Here is a 15,715-nt window from a genome sequence, read left to right on the forward strand (position 1 = left end):
GTCCCAGGTGTTGCAGAAATGTGTGCTGAACGGTACGTCAATCTACAATCATGGATTATATCCAACTCATCTCACATCTAGGGGAGTGCGCCTTATCTATCTACCACCATATTCTCCCGACTTGAACCCGATTGAAGAATGCTTTTCATTTTTCAAGCACTATATCCGCCGATATGGGAATCAGTTCCGGGACATTGTTGAGATGGGAGATGAAGTGGAACCATATATGTTTCTTTATCATGCTCTTGACCAAGTCAAAGAATCAGATTGTAGGGGATGGTTTCATCATTCTGGATATATATAATAATGTAAACATATATTTTAATGAATTGATATATGTTGGGTATAAAACTGATCATAAAGTGTGTAACAGGTTAGTTATATAGGTAGAGGAAGTAGGGATTATATGTTGCAAGTACGTAAGGGATAATGATGAAAAAATAGGGATGAAAACAAAGGGTATCAGCCAAGGGGGGTAGTTGAAATGAAAGTGAGATTTGAGTAGGATGGGTATAAAATAGAAAGACAGTATCAAGCACGTTTCTTACCGTGAACACGATCAATCTTCTTGATCTCAGCACGAACAGCATCTAATAAAAACTCAGCATTACCTGAAGTCATACCAAATTCCGGCCCAGAGAGACGATCGGTAGTAATTTTGGCAAGTTGGTCAATGTTGTAGTAATCTTTCACATCGAAATCAGCAATATGCTTGGTGAGCTGGCGTCTTGGCTGCTTTTCCGATAGCTTTGTGATGAATGCATTGATCTCGGGGTAAGGATTTGCATATGTATCGTCAAAGCCGTCACTCGAAGGAATACCATGGGCAGGAGGAGGTTGGGGTTGTTGGTGAGGAGGTGGATACATTGGGGTTGGGGTTGGTGGATAACCACCTGGGTAGCCAGGAGCTGGGGGCATGTACCACGGAAACATGTACGGTTGACCCATCGCTTGAGGGGTCATGAACCCTGGTGGGGCAACTGCTGGGGAACTAACAGCAGATTTGCTCGAAAGCAAGGGGTGACTGCTAAAATCACGGAAAAGCTCGCTTTTTGGTGGATTTTGCAAGGTAACACCATGAGCCCCACTTGCCTGAACATCTTACGTTAGCGATGCAAGGTAGAGAAAATAGATTACACTACCAATGCGACAGCCCAACCCCGACGTTGCTGAAAGGAGAGGCATACATGTTCGCCCACCTTGTTGATCTTGCAGAATTTCGTTGGTCCACAAAGCTGGCACTTTGTCAGGACTTTCTCGAGTTGTCCGTAGGCCTTGTTCTCTTTTTCCATCATCCCATTGCCATCATCTTCATCGTCATCATTATCCCCAAGATCCATCATCAGCACCTTACCTTTTTTCCGACCAGTGCCCCCTCCTCCCCATCCACCCTCAGAACGCTGCGTGGCCTTCCCATTCTTCAAATGATTCCGAAGGGATGCCATGTACTATATTTGGAGCTGAGAATGACAGCGTGAGATGAATGAAGGGAAATGAACTCACAGCCTCGGGACCAACGGACAAGTTGACTGATATGCCCATTTTCTTCTTCTTCTGCAACGCGCGAAGGTCCTCAAGCATGCCTGTCCAATCGTCTTCACTGCTGAGATCAATTGGCTGTGTCTTTTGGGCAGCCGACGAGAATTTGTAGCCAAGGCGAGGCTTCTTCTGAACGTTCGCACATCCAATGGTAGCATAGATGACTGAAAGGGCGTCATCGTAATCCGTATCGAAGCTCAATGTCTTGCGACGAGCCCCTTCACTGGAAACATTGGGGATAAGAAGCACCACCTCTATGAAATCATTGGGTGAGTTCCTTTCTTGCAGCGCTGAGAAGGATACTCACTTTTACTAGGCTCAATGCTTGTTTCAACCGAAGCAGGAGCATCGTCACCTCCTCGCTTCCGCGCCTTCTTCGATGGACGTGGTTTCTCAACAATTTCAACCTCATCCTCAGCATCCTCATCCTCAGCATCCTCGTCCTCCCCATCCTCAGCAAGCACTCTATCAGGAGCTTCGCCCCAGCCACGCTTGCGAGAGTTGTTGAGAGCATGCAGGTCCTCGATGCTGATTTCCTCATCCTCATCCTCGTCAAATCTACCACCACCAAGAACTTCCTCTCTTGCCCTCCTGACAGCTTCTTTTGAAGGGGGAGGAGGAGGTGTTATGACAATTTCTTCTTCTCCCTCTTGTGTAGGGGTCAATGGGAGAGGCTCGTTTGGGAGAAGTGGCTCATCCTGTGAGTGTGTTTCAACTTGGTGAGGGGTAGATGGAGGGTTGTATGCAGGGGCTGAGACATTTCTGACAGACACTGAAGCCCCACCGTTGTCAAGAGGAGCAGGATTAGCTGGGAGCCCACTGCGAAGAGCGGAGAAGAGTGGAATGGTGATCTTCAAGCCGGTGCTTGAGGTGTCCGTGGGCGTGGATGATCCGCGAAAAGTGCCACGGCCACGACCACGACCACGTTTCCGTCCAGTGCCGCGTGCCATAGTCTTGGGTAGAGTGGAGGCGAGCAGCGATGTGTAAGCGACGCTGAAGGACGTTGTGACGAGGCGGAAGGTCGTTGCAACAGGAAACTTGACTCGTTCTTGCACAAATTCGATAGATTTATGTATATACTTTGTACCTACAGATGCAGAATAAAAATCGGCATCGAATGGATCTATTTTCAAGCTAAACGGACTACATTTGAGTGTGCTACGTTGAGAATACTACATGGCTCTAACAACTTCTTTGTTTGGACCCAAAAAAAAAAAAAACACGGCCCGCGCCCTATGTTCCGCACATGGCTGTAAAAGCTTGTGCGTAAGCGTGATCTCTAATACTTCTGTTAGCTTGACAATCAAGGAGCAATTGCCAATGACAGATTGAGCTCTCACCTGAGCGAGTTTCAAGCAGGAGAGCTGGACAGCTTGAGCCCCAAATAAAAAGAGAAAATTGAGTGTGAATCCCAAGCGGGTGAACGGTAAAAGTTGGCGGGGTGATGGTGGTGGTCGAGGACAAGAACGTTGACTTTGGTCAAATTCGTGTTGGCCAACGTTTGTTTTCCTCCCGTCTCTTTCCACCACCGTCAACGATGTACTCAAGGACCTGCACTATCGACGCGTCGCATCAGCTCGTCAAGTGAGCAAGGTCATGAAGTAAGTATCTTGTTCTTTGATTCAGTAATCAGGTCTAACTTACGATGAACACCATCTTAGCACTGTGGATTCCGGGGCTGCTACTGCATCAGGCTTTGAAGATTGGCGGCACCTTGCTTTGGAGATGTACGGCTAATAGGTTCAAAGGCGTTGAGAATCGAAAGAGGTGGCCCAGCAACCTTTTCGAGGTGCGTATAGCCATCATGTCTCTCACAACGTAAACCAAACCTCGGTACTCAGACCTTCAACGCGCGAATACAACGCAACGGCTATCAGATATTCTTCGCAACGTTGTACCCTTGTTCTTGACCAAGGCCGGAGCTACTTTTTCTCCTTCCTTACCCCACATACACGGCGTCTATCTTCTTCTCATTCCTCGTTCTTCCCGGGCTACAGATTCTTCTTATTCCTTGTGATTAGCCTCTTTCGTGGGTGTGCTCAACTTTCTTGCGTGCTAGATCTCTCTGGCACGTACGACGCCAAAAGAATGACTCAATGAAGTCCGCTCAGACCGTTGAAGGCGCCTATTGGATGATGATGCATGATGGGCGGTGCTTTGAATGGTCGCCGCGTCTTCATGAATTCGAAAAGCAGGAAGCTCAAGAGTTACTTGGAAACGACGGTACGGAGTGTACTCGCTGGATGCAGAAGCCTCGGCTGACAATCTTTCGGGTCGCAGTCATCGCAGTTTTAGTTGCGCGTCAGATCCCATTCCCTCAGTCGACAAAATCCATAAGTGACCTAACCCTTTTCGTTTTCGTCTTTACAACCCTTCCCGCGTCATCATTTCTCTCAGTCAACGCCCAGAGGGGCAGGTTCATCGTCGAACAAACTACGGTGTCTGAAAGCGCCCATTTTGCCTTCTGTAATTGTCCCAACGCCCGTTTCCAAACCCACAACCTTCGTTCCGGAGACAGGGTTACTTGGAGGCAGAGTCCGACACGGTAGATTTGCTCCCTCAAGACATCGTTAACGCAGATGTTTTGAGGGAGTGCTCACAATCGAGAGACGCGGAACTTAGAGAGGTCGACTCATTCGAGGGTGGAGAATCTATTTAAGGGAGGCTTTACGGAGACCTTCAAGTAAGTTTGTCTCCTTTTCCGTCATGACGGTAGCTAATTTTCACACGCAGCTCACTTTCCTTGACTTCCTCTCGAAAGTTACAGCGTTTTCTATGGCAGTCCCTCCACCACTTTCACCTCCTCTCCTCAGATTGAAGTTACCCCCCTCGACATACAGGGACCTAGGTTCGCACACTTCGCACATTATCTGAGGGAAAGAATCGAGTTCTCCCACTCCTGAACATTCACTCTGCCTCAAAACGTCTCCACAACTCCCCTTCGCCAATGGTCGCTCGTTCTCGCGGCTCCATCCTACTTTCATCCACGTAGCGTATCCGGTAACCGATGGTGCTGACGAGACAACGTTGCTCTCGTTCCGCGGGGAGGCCGCCCACTTCATTCGACATAGCTCCTGCTCCACTGAAAGCCAACGCCGCATACACCGTTGTTTCTGAACTACCATTGTCCCAGGCATTGGCTATGCGCGACTTGGAGCCACCCACAAGTTTCGGTGGGGTAAAAACTCAACTCCCCGGCAACGTATTCACGTACAGGTCGGTGGGTTACACCTTCGATCTCCGCAAAGAAATCGAGCTTGATGCTTATTTTCTTCTCTCTGCTACCCCATGAGCCTGCTGAGCGAGAAAATCATCCAGTCCCCGCCCAGCACTACCCTTTCGACAGGTTTCCCTTGCCCGTTATCGCTCGCATTGTAGACGTCTTTCATCTAGCCTTCACCTACCACGTCTACAAAGGCACGGAATGACGTGCGTTCCTCCTCTTGGACCACAATCTGAAGTCTCAGCCCCAAACCCGGAAACCTGCTTTGCACAACCCTCAAGCCCTACAATCCACATGCATCATATGGGTCTCCAACGAATTCCCTCTGCACGTCAAGCCTTTTCGTCCACGGTAACAAGGTTCACGCTTCTCTCTTTCACCTCTCGAGACCGGACATCGCTGGACATCAAATCCGAGCTGGCCTGAGGGATAGGTGCCACGTCACCAACTTTATGCCTTCCTCACCTATTCCTCCTTCACTTCCCTTACGCCATCCTCCTCCTCCCCTTTGTTAACTCCACGGTAAACCCCAGCCTCCGTGCAGACCTGGCCCCCAGTTCGAGGATATCGATCCCACCAGATATCTTAGCCCTCACGCTACTGAGCAGCATCCGTAATGCGACTCCTGGGCGGTTCCCACCTCGAAGCGATTGCGTGCAGTCAGTACCAGGCATCTTCGTCTCCAGCAGCGGCGTTTAAAGCTTGACTTGCAACCTCAACACACGCATTCCACAAATGCGACGTCCTGTCTTGCTCCTTCTCCTTCCACCTTCGCCCCGTTCAGATCGGCCGCCTCCCTATTCGCTATTGAAGGCTGTCCGAGGGCGACTGGTCTGTCGCGGGGAGATGAGTCGTTTATGCGAGAGCAGGGCATTGTTGAGGAAAGGACTACTAAGTCCCACCTTTGTAATTCTTCTGTCGTTGTGTCGATATGACATACTATTCTCTTTGCGCCCTCTTTCGCCCGAAATTGCCGAGACAGTCGGGGAAGATCTGGAATGATCATGTTACAGTATTGCTGCAGAGCAACTTTCGTTTGTGCTTAGTTTGCGAAATACAATTGCTTTTGGATGTGACAATTCTAACAGGCGCTTCTCGCACATCGATGCGACTTTCCGGTCGGAAGTGCGTCATGCGATCTGCTCCTTCATTGGACATTCGATATGAACATCTGCCAGGAGACACACCTGACGCACCTTGGACGCACCTTCCCATCTTGTCCCCGCGTTCATCTTGCAAGCATTGCGTTATCTACGGTTCCGGATTGCAGAACTTGCGTGCCTATTGCGATAGGTAGAAACCAAGTATGAGATCAGGAGCTAAGATGCACCTTGTGACACTAATATCTGTCCAAATTCCAGAACAGACTGTCTCTTGGTAGGGTGATCATTCCCTTATCAATACGGATGTTGCCGACTACGCTTGTGACATCAAAGGCTCTGAGGAGTTTGCAAGCCGTCATTAATTCATTGTTAGCTCTGATAGGAAGACGCCAAGTGATTAGGCATTGTTTCTAAACGCACCCCTTTGCGTTGACAGCTGCACAGAGATTAAACCCATTGTTAGCGGAGCCGCTCGATGATAGCGCTCATCTAAAGATCTAAAGGTGCGTAAGTCTATGCAAGCGGGGGACCATATGCATGGGAAAGGGAAATTCATGCGAAAAGAAAGAGACGTTATAAATACCAACCGTTTATAACGGAATGAAAATGGGTGATGAGGCCAACGAATTGTTCCAGAGAAAGCGGTTGAATTCAATTTGCCTATATATTCTCTAGATGTCGACACATACTCGTATGAGACAGTCAGATGAAAAAGTAGAGTCAGAAGCTCAACAATTATAAAGAAACATGTTCTCTCGTCAAAGGAGCTTCTACTGCTTCTATCCACCACTTAAATTCTCGGATCCAACCTCTGGGAAGCTGAGTCAACCCAAAGTTCTACGCAGCCCACTCCGAACAAGTTCCGAACGAGGAACGTGTGATCCCCGCCAAAAAGACACAGGAAGAACGTTTCGTCGGAGTAATTCGCATCGCATACGGCCCGAAAATGTCATGAGGGCGGTCCATGATCTGCCGTACTGGGATTTCCCATCAACGATTCCAGCTAGCGCGAGCGGTAATCAGTCTAATATGAAGGATTCGGGAGAATGGGCTACGACTTGCCTGGTCCATAACTTCGCTTCCGCTCCTTGCACCGTCTCCGTTTTCCAAATCTAAAGAGGTTGAATGACCATCGGCTCCGCCTGGAGTAGAGCCCTACATCAATTTCAGTGACATTTTGGAACAGACATGGTGTGGGTATGATAGACACATACTTGATCGTGTCCCTTGAGATTCGACGACCCTGCAGCCTTCTTCCCCCCAGCTCCATTCATTCCAGCACCTGGAAAAGAAAGGTCGTCGCGTGGAACAATGTCAATGAGAAAGTCGAATTGGTCGGATTTGCTAAGAGCTTTGGCAATATCTGAACGTGAAAGAGTTCGGCGCTTGTTAGAATCGGCGATGATATAGGCCCTCGCAGTAATTTCTGCGATAAAGACTAAAAAATGAGCTTCATTATGTTGTATATGGGAGCCAATGACGCGTGAAACGCACTTTCACAAGCCTTGCAGAAGAGAATCGGAGCTGCATCCATAGGTCATGGTAAGACACCGACCTTTGTTGGGAATGCGTCGAAATCCGCACCGTCTGCTGCAATCATCTGCACGAGAACATCGTCAGCCCAAATGCACAATGTAGACCATTCCGATTCCTCACCTTGACGTCTGGGTCACTCTTCATAACTTTTTTGATCCTGGCCAAGGGCAATGGTGGATGCCTGTAATCGGGTGTTTCCTGTTCAGCATTGTCCACCTGTCGCTGCCAGAATGAGCGCAAAAAGTCGTTCAATGGCTCGCCAGGCTGCACGAAGGGCTGAGTTGACATGGGCGTCGAGGACGATGTTTTTGTCCGTGGTTGCCCTGGAGACGCTAATTCCTAACCCTAATATGGGGTCTCAGTCAATTATTGGTACTATGTATGTACAATCTACCTATGCAAATTGAGTAATGCGCGACTGGGGATGCTACGTTCATATAGCAAATATTATCAGAGATTATACTGTGAGATATGACGCATGATGATTAGACTGGCGACGAGTTCTTAGGTCGCCCAGGTGACGTATAAATTAGCAAATACAGGAGTAGGTCAGAAGGACGCAACCTCACCAGGGATAAGATGCTTGAACGAATCGTATATTATGAAGTTGTTACCGGATACATCATACGCTTTAACGTCGAGCGGCTTAAGATCGTAGTGGGCTACAAGGTAATTTTCTGCTGTTGTGCACTGATAGTCTTTCAACAGAAGCCTATCGTGAAAGGGAAGGCCGACTTACAGTCCACTCCTGCCCAGCGACACTCCTATGATTCCACCTGTATTCCCGCCCATCCGACCCAAAGAATTTTCTAGACAGTGATCTAGTAGCACCCATGTGGTCAGAATATATTTAATACAGAATCACACAGAAACTCACGATCCGAAGATACTTGTTTTTCGTAGGTAACGGCCCATAGATATGGACGGTTGAGAAGGAGCTTTCAAGAAGGAAATGGTACCAAGTGATTCGTCGGGCGCGAAGTCGAGGAGTATGATAGGTTCCTTGTCCAGGGGCAAAGTACTCCGGTGACGAGAGGCACGAATTGTCATTTCGTAGATTTTTGTCGTCGTCTGGCCGGGTGTTCGTGCGACGTGGAAGAATATTCGATCATACATGTCGTCGAAGTCTGTGTTTGTATTGATGCCTGTCCGGTCCTCCAAGGTGATGGGGGGCATGCGATGCATGGTGACTATAAGATTTTTGGGACTTTGTAGTTGAATGGCGTCAGGTTGCGTGTATGGGTAGCGAGGCCAGATGTTGGAGCTTTATAAGACCCAGACCCGGATAAAGGGTGGCGCAGTAGTAGTCCAGAAGACTTCGAAAGCATCCTCCTTAGGGACGAGCGCTCTTTATAGACATTGCCAAATTTTTTTCGGTCGGGCTGGAAATCACAATGGGGTTAACCTTTCGGGTCAGGGAAGTCCTAACTAGCGGCACCGCCGATGAGATGGATTTACAGTAAGTCGTGATCGACCGAATGACTGACGTGTGTAGCTTCCTTTACTGGCAATCTTCAAGGGCACTGGCAGGGTCTGAGAGCCTGATCAGATAACAGTGACACCCTAGCAGAGTCAGAACAAGCCAAGCGCTGGTATGACTTGAGAGGACCTGAGAAACCTGAGAAATTGTGCCAGGCAAATCCAAGTCCATGACAGACAATGACCGAAAACGCCTCACAATGAGGTACCGATCTGGCAAGATGCTTCCTTGAGAATTCGAAGCCCAGCGCGTCATCAAAAGCCCATCAAAGTCAAGTACAACATCAGCCAACACAAGCGTGGTCAGGTGAGCCAAACCTAACCTAACATGTCCAAATTCTCTACTCCAGAAGAAAATTTCTCTTTCGACCGCCCCACAAAGACAGAGAATCACCCCGAATTTGGAAGGTGTACTGATGTGGCGGCATAGATACGTGTGCGTGCGACACGTTGGGGCGCTGAACTGAATAGAAACAGAAGAATGCAGAACGACAACTACGGGCAGGGTTGTCAGCGTGACAGGGCAAATGACATGATTAAAAACAGACAAACCTATTGCTTGATCATTATTTCTTGACTTCAGATAAGCTTTCTTGTCTGGTCCCGCCACCCCGCCGGATTGGAGAAAGGGGAGACCTCGATCAGACAGCTTGAAAGATGGTCGAGAACCATCGCGGTCATCCAAATTCCTGTTACACGGCGCGGCCTTGTTGCGGAAGTATTTACCAAGTATTTACAGGTCCAACGTCCTGAGAATGCTCGCGGGAGGAAATTCTTAACATCGCCACATCTGACTTACTTAAATCGATCGAGATATTTAATGAAGGGAAAAACCCGGCGTACCTATCGCAGTAAATATCCAGCTCTAAATGTAAAAGAAAGTAGACATGGCACCTTGTGACGATTTCGAAGTTGAGGGCGAATCGAACGTTTCAAGTTGTGGCGTATGTACTCCATCACCTGATGACGTTAGTATTCGGCTATGAGAACGGAATATGACGAAGATTATGTGCACGACTATCGCGTTCTTGAAATATATATAGGTTACCGAACAGCGCTAACCAAGGACAGTCGACCAATGAGAAGGCGTCAAAATCCAAGGAGACCGACAAGTTCCGCCCAAGTTCCGCCGTTGCATATCATGTTGAAAGGGAGGAATATATCCGTCCACTTGCCTGCCGATGACCCCCTCCCGATAGGCGTTTTTCAGACGGCGAGCTAAACCTTAAGGAGGCACTTTAGATTGATGTACGATGCGGTCTATGAGTCAGATAACATCGGTCTTCATCATGTAAAGGGATATACAAAATAAATGACGAGAGGGGATACGGGGTATTATCTTTGTGAATCGCATTCGTCAGTCGGAACAAATTTTGAACCGAACATCACTTACTAGTTCTTGAGATATCCACCCTCGATCTTGTTCCGACCAGAAAGCGAAGAAAAGGTGCAGCGAGGTGGGAGAGATTCCTGATTCGAGAAAACGAACGCATGAAGTTAACCTTCACACCATCCGAGACTCCGAGACTTGACATTACCCTACCGAAGCGAGCTCTTTCCCCTTCCAGCGTATTGCTTTTTGCTCGGAATTACAACTATATCCCGAAAGTTGTCGGTTATACCCATTGATGTCTAACGGCAAGCTGGTCATGCGGATGAGAGAAACCCCTGGGTTAGTTGCTAAAATTACGCCAGCAGCCCGGCTGGTTCACCAACGGCAAACATGTAAGCCTGAACAGTGGTCAGCGAGGTTCCCAGTTAATCTAGAATGCCCACCAATAGAGCACAACTTCCGCGAGCCGATCGAGGAACGCTTTGACTAGCTTGTTAACTTCTTGTCTTAGCCTATCAGCTAGTTCAATCTGGAACTCTTCATGCTTTCCAGCATACTAGCCGCCATCAGGAACGCCTTCGCAGTTCCAAATCTCCGACGGCTATATGTGGGAGACGCTCCTTACCTTGATGTATCTTTCGAAAAGTGCGCCCAAGTTTTCAACTGTAATTATGAAACCTCGAAGCAGTGGATGTGTCCGATCGTCCGACAGAAAAGACGGTTTGTTTAGCGCGGCCGACATGAAGAAAATGAAAAGCCCACCTTCACCACGCCAGCGCCTGTACTTGATACGTCACCAACGACGATCTTCCTCATCTCCGAAGGACCTGATGCTTCTCTAGGGACCTGTTCACAGCTCTTAGACCAAATCCCACGTGCGATGCCGACTTCCCGTAGCCAGAAAGGAATCTCGGATTCCGTAGGCCTAAGCTCCGTAACTTTTGCTTCGTAAACTCTTTTATCCAAAGGCCTAATGATAGCCAAGATCATCAGTGAAAGCGCGATAAGGAAAGGAAAAATGATAGAATAGCAACGGCGTCTGTCGAGAATATGAGAATGACAGCGGAGTTCCTTTTCCTAATGTGTATTAGGAGTCAGGACCTGAAAAGCAACGCAATCGTAATCACGATCCTCGGGATGTCAATGACCGCATATGTGGGTGCATCTTTAACTGTGGGCGCATCTTCAACTGAAAAGATAAGAAGACACAAAAAGAACGGGAAAGAATGAATATTGATCAGGATTGAAGCCAGCAGGGAGAAGACGACGATAAGCAACGCCAAGCTTCGCAATATAGCCAACTGCTGTGGGCCCGACATTCCGAGATAAGTCCCTACCGATCAACCTCCCGAAAGAGATGCGCAGGTGTCGTGTGATGAGCACATTTAACAAGGGCACTCTAGCTCAATTGACGTCAGGACACGAAAGAAGGACACTCACCGACAGAATGCGATGCATACATCTGGTTCTCACGAAGACCTTGGGCTGATTGTGGAGGTACCCAGCTCAGGTGACGAGGAGCAGGTCATGACATGTCCCGCGCGCACCCACAAGAAGCCAACATGAGAATATCTGGGTTTTGATACTGATGTGAGACTCCTCCATAAGCCTGACATGCTAAAGTTGATCAATAGGGTGTTCGGGAAAGAATGGAGATTTCGTACCCACCCCAGACCGCGTGTGCTATTCTACCTGATGAAACCAGGACACTGACACTGAGCTTCCAGGAAACTCCCGGCCGTCGAACCGATCTCCTTGACGTGTGAATGAGATGCGGTTCGCGGCGACGAGCAGCGGTCAGCTGATTACGGTATGTAGTTGTCGGAGAAGTGTATAGAGCCGCGATATTAACATGCTTGAGGCGGTAACATGGCTTCAAGCCTGCTCGGCCTTTAAATGGTCTTCTGACATAATGAGATCCAAAGAAAATATTATGTAGAGGACAAGTGAAAATGCACCCATCCATCTTGTGTCGGGAAGTGGTAGACAGTCAGGGCCCATGTTTTCTAAGTTCTTACGAATCTTGGTAGGCCAAACACCATCGAGATGATCTTCACCGGGATGGCGATCCGAAACCTCTACCTCGTTAATCTGCAGCGCAATTTGACTTCCATGCTCTGATCGACAAAGTTCAATTTGGACCTTGCGAAGCGGTCGACGTTGTTGTGCTCGCCTTTCCGCCAATAGCGCAACCGTCAGGCCGTCTGTTTTCCCTGGTTCTTTCTTCGCGCCTTGGCCTTTCGATGAGTGATACCCAAAAATGCCGAGTCTCGAGAAGAGGGCATAATAATGCTGCACCGACAACCTCCGCCTCATGAAAAGTACCTGACGGCATCAGTAATTTGATCTTCAATGAGGGTAATCCTTGCAGGATGGTTGAGAGTTGAGCGGTTGTGGGCAACAGATAGCTAGAGACCGGATACGTCACCAGCTCGTCTCCCTGTTCTAGAAGTGTGTCGCGAAAGATTAATTCGTAGTAAAGGAAAGTGAGAACCTGGAAGCTGTGGATGTCAAGGACAGATTGTTTGATGACAACGCCCTCATAATTGGAGTGTGGAGATTATCAGAAAGCGTCTTCGGAAATGCCAAAGTACGCCCAAGGACAAAGTATTGCAAGATCGAGCAAGTGGCTTGCCGGATGAGGATGAAATCGGAGAGGTATAGATTGGGTTTGTGGACCGATGTTAGCGAAGATGTGAGTAGCAATGTGAGCTTGGCTGCTGATCAGGATATTGCGCTCAGGCTAAGCGTGTCGCTAAAATACCCCGGAGGTGGTTGATGGCAAAGACTGAACATAACTCGTATCGCGTTCGTGACACGCGGCGTGTTGTGTACGTGTCAGTAGTGGTGAGTGGTGAGAAAGAGGGGCTGGTGATTGTAATGGTCACTGGTCGGAGACGTGTTCGCGCGTGGGTGATGGTTCAATCGATAAAGAACAGTAGCTTCTCTCCCCGTGATGACGACGTCGTAAGGACCTGTGGTATTTGCCCGATGTGCCTTGCAGGACTCGAATATGTAAAGGATCGACGCGGTCTGGAACGGCCCATGTGCCGTGCCGAGATCTTCAACTTGCTGTCAAAAGAACGGCAAACCCGACCTATACCTTCCAGTGTCCACGCCCACCAAGCCTGTGCAGCGCCCGACGAGTATGGTTTTGACCCACGGAAGATTGGGGGCTACCGATGACACTCACCAGAAACCAGGAGGATATACTTGGACCCACGTTTGCCGATTGCACTGCGGAGACCTCGGTGGTGTTCTCGTCCAGAAAAATGGATTTCGTCGTAAATGGCGGGTTCAAGCCTCTCTGGAGAGGAAGGACAAACTAGGGTTTAAAGTCAGTCACGAAATTGTGCGAAAGAATCCACGACTTACTAGTACAACCACCTAGGCACCGCTCTAGATGGTGCGAGCGAGCTCTGTCGCTCATCCACGCCATCTGAATGAAAGATACCAATCAGATCCTCTCGCTCCTGGCCGCACTCGTCCCCTGGCTTCGTAAAATACCTTCGCTTGCGACACCTCTGCATTTTTCTCCCTTTGCTGGTTTTCGTCCCGAAACTAGTAAACCTGGTACTGAGGAGGAGTTGCCTTCGGCCCAAACTTTCCTTGCTCATATACCTGCAGCGTATCTGGCGCTTCCGTTGCTCCGTTTCAAGTTGAGCACATAGTAGCGCTGTAAGTTGGTGATTAAGTATGATTTGGCGACTTGAAGTTGCACGTGAGGCTTGACGATGGTCACGTTACATAATTGATTCGATTCAAGTCAGCCACGCTTTTCTTTCCATTTCAACCGCTAACTCTCTTTTGGAAAATTTCCCTACCTCTCCATCCTCGTCGAACTCCCTCTATTCTACCACAAAGAAATCCAACTCAGGCCTCAGCTCAACGAACCAAACAATGGACCACACGACTAGACCCTCTTATCACGCTTATTGGAGCTGGGAGGGCAAATTCGAAAGACTCGTATTGAACAATCGACAAACCACTGGTGATCAGGTAGGAATTTCCAGGTTTTTGCGTGCCGACCTTCATCGACATGATCTTCCTTTTCAGTCGTCAGCCAACCAGTTTCCAACTTCACGTCCCCTTTCTCCGAAGGCGTTCAGCGTCTACGCCCAAGTAAACTCGGATATCGACGTAGACGCTAACCCAACTCAGGTACCATTTAACACCCTCACTCTCCCATCAACCGCGACCTTCCCTGACGCTGCACCTCATTCCCCCTTCCCTGCCTTTCCCCAAGCGGAACCTTTTGGTGACCTGTCGACCGAGTTCGACGTAGATGAACACTCTTTAAGCGGCTCATTTGACATCTCTCTCGTCAGCGATACTTCTGAGGACACCGACCCAGACACATCCCTTGCACTAGATTCCTCTTTCTTCTCTAGCACCCCAATCACCCCTGCCCGAGTATGTATCAGCGCTTCCTCGCCCACCCCTCTCGGCTTGGGTATCTCAGGGCTCTCAAAAAAAGACGGCAGCGCCTTCACGGGCTTAGGCGTCGTTTCTTCTCGGTTCTCTCCTTGGCGACCGTCCGATCAAGAAGAGACAAGATCTGCTGGAGGCCCTCTGACCGCTTTCCAAGTCCCCCATGAGGAGACATACTCTCCGCGTTGCGATCTCACTGACCCCATCCCAAGCTCAGACTCGGACAGCCTCTCAAACACGTTTCTCCAAGAAACTCTGCTCACTTTCACGGATGACCCATTCCACGGATATACTCTAGCCTCTATACCAGAGTGTGACTCGTACTTTGAGATCAACGACCTCCCACCTTCTCGACCTTCCGTATCCCTCTGGGGAACGCCTACTGTGACTCCAAGCCCAAGCTCTGGTTCTGGGGACCGTTCGTCGACAGGGACATTAGAGAGGGCTCGACGTAAATCTGCGGTAGGGCTCTCGAGGAACTGGTCCGCCCCTACTATCTCTAGTGAGCTTAAGCGGTCTGGTTCTGCACCCGCATCTTCCGTGTCGTTCTCCCCTTCTAGTTCGATGATATTGCGCTCCCCCTCCAATATGAAGCTCCCGCGCGCTGCTAGCACGAAGCGTCAGCACTCCCCTTCTGGTCAGAATCGCCCGCGATCCCCAAGTACGAAGGTATTGCGCTCCCCCACTAATATGAAACCCCTGCGCTCTCCCACCCATACTCTGCGCTCTCCTGGAACGAAACCCCTGCGCTCGCCCCTCCTGCGATCCCCGAGCACATCCTCCTCACGATCCACTAACAACGGGCTCATGCGCCACTCCTCCTGCCCTACACCTACTACTCGTCTCACCTCCAAGTCCCCTACGCGCCCCGGTTCGACGGCGACGCGTTCTCCTGCGTCCAGTCGTGTTTGGCGTTTTTGATTCCGGTTTGAGGGTTTATGGTTTTGTTCAGGATGCACGGTTCCTTGTGTATCATTTAATTTTTGGGCTTATGGGTCTATTTGTATGATTGGTTTCGTTCATTGGGGAATTTTGGAATTTAATTTTCATAAGGAGCTCTTGAAAAAAATT

The 15,715-nt window shown here is 49.1% G+C and overlaps 5 protein-coding genes across 5 annotated transcripts; 2 read left to right on the top strand and 3 right to left on the bottom strand.

The window, feature by feature from the left end:
* Positions 1-531: 531 nt before the first annotated feature.
* Positions 532-2,489, bottom strand: LACBIDRAFT_310892 (uncharacterized protein; the record flags this gene model as incomplete). Its single annotated transcript, XM_001887866.1, has 4 exons — positions 532-1,092; positions 1,143-1,448; positions 1,504-1,793; positions 1,847-2,489. 4 exons carry the CDS (start codon positions 2,487-2,489, stop codon positions 532-534), a joined length of 1,800 nt encoding a protein of 599 aa, XP_001887901.1.
* A 1,146-nt stretch (positions 2,490-3,635) lies between these two features.
* On the top strand, positions 3,636-4,088 carry LACBIDRAFT_310894 (uncharacterized protein; the record flags this gene model as incomplete). The annotated part of the gene is made up of 1 exon (XM_001887803.1): positions 3,636-4,088. One exon carries the CDS (start codon positions 3,636-3,638, stop codon positions 4,086-4,088), a length of 453 nt encoding a protein of 150 aa, XP_001887838.1.
* Positions 4,089-7,773: 3,685 nt separating this feature from the next.
* On the bottom strand, positions 7,774-8,710 carry LACBIDRAFT_310896 (uncharacterized protein). Its single transcript, XM_001887867.1, has 4 exons — positions 8,279-8,710; positions 8,141-8,222; positions 7,971-8,091; positions 7,774-7,904 (listed from the first exon to the last, which is right to left on the bottom strand). The coding sequence occupies exons 1-4, from the start codon at positions 8,584-8,586 to the stop codon at positions 7,852-7,854; spliced, it is 564 nt and encodes a 187-aa protein (XP_001887902.1). The 5' UTR covers positions 8,587-8,710; the 3' UTR covers positions 7,774-7,851.
* Positions 8,711-10,566: 1,856 nt separating this feature from the next.
* Positions 10,567-13,652, bottom strand: LACBIDRAFT_333237 (uncharacterized protein; the record flags this gene model as incomplete). Its single annotated transcript, XM_001887868.1, has 10 exons — positions 10,567-10,611; positions 10,976-11,183; positions 11,315-11,402; positions 11,654-11,698; positions 11,765-11,830; positions 11,928-12,014; positions 12,232-12,450; positions 12,539-12,658; positions 13,407-13,538; positions 13,589-13,652. 10 exons carry the CDS (start codon positions 13,650-13,652, stop codon positions 10,567-10,569), a joined length of 1,074 nt encoding a protein of 357 aa, XP_001887903.1.
* A 461-nt stretch (positions 13,653-14,113) lies between these two features.
* Positions 14,114-15,565, top strand: LACBIDRAFT_310898 (uncharacterized protein; the record flags this gene model as incomplete). Its single annotated transcript, XM_001887804.1, has 2 exons — positions 14,114-14,212; positions 14,270-15,565. The coding sequence occupies 2 exons, from the start codon at positions 14,114-14,116 to the stop codon at positions 15,563-15,565; spliced, it is 1,395 nt and encodes a 464-aa protein (XP_001887839.1).
* Positions 15,566-15,715: the final 150 nt, after the last annotated feature.

Source organism: Laccaria bicolor, genomic scaffold (assembly GCF_000143565.1).
Source record: "Laccaria bicolor S238N-H82 LACBIscaffold_48 genomic scaffold, whole genome shotgun sequence".
NCBI lineage: Eukaryota > Fungi > Basidiomycota > Agaricomycetes > Agaricales > Hydnangiaceae > Laccaria > Laccaria bicolor.

Excerpts from the sequence above, each read along its gene's own strand:
- LACBIDRAFT_310896 (XM_001887867.1), bottom strand. The coding sequence starts at position 8,586 with ATGCATCGCATGCCCCCCATCACCTTGGAGGACCGGACAGGCATCAAT. Across the intron at positions 8,223-8,278 it reads AAAACAAGTATCTTCGGATC|ATCACTGTCTAGAAAATTCT; the intron begins GTGAGTTTCTGT and ends GGGTGCTACTAG. Across the intron at positions 8,092-8,140 it reads TCGCTGGGCAGGAGTGGACT|TGCACAACAGCAGAAAATTA; the intron begins GTAAGTCGGCCT and ends AAAGACTATCAG.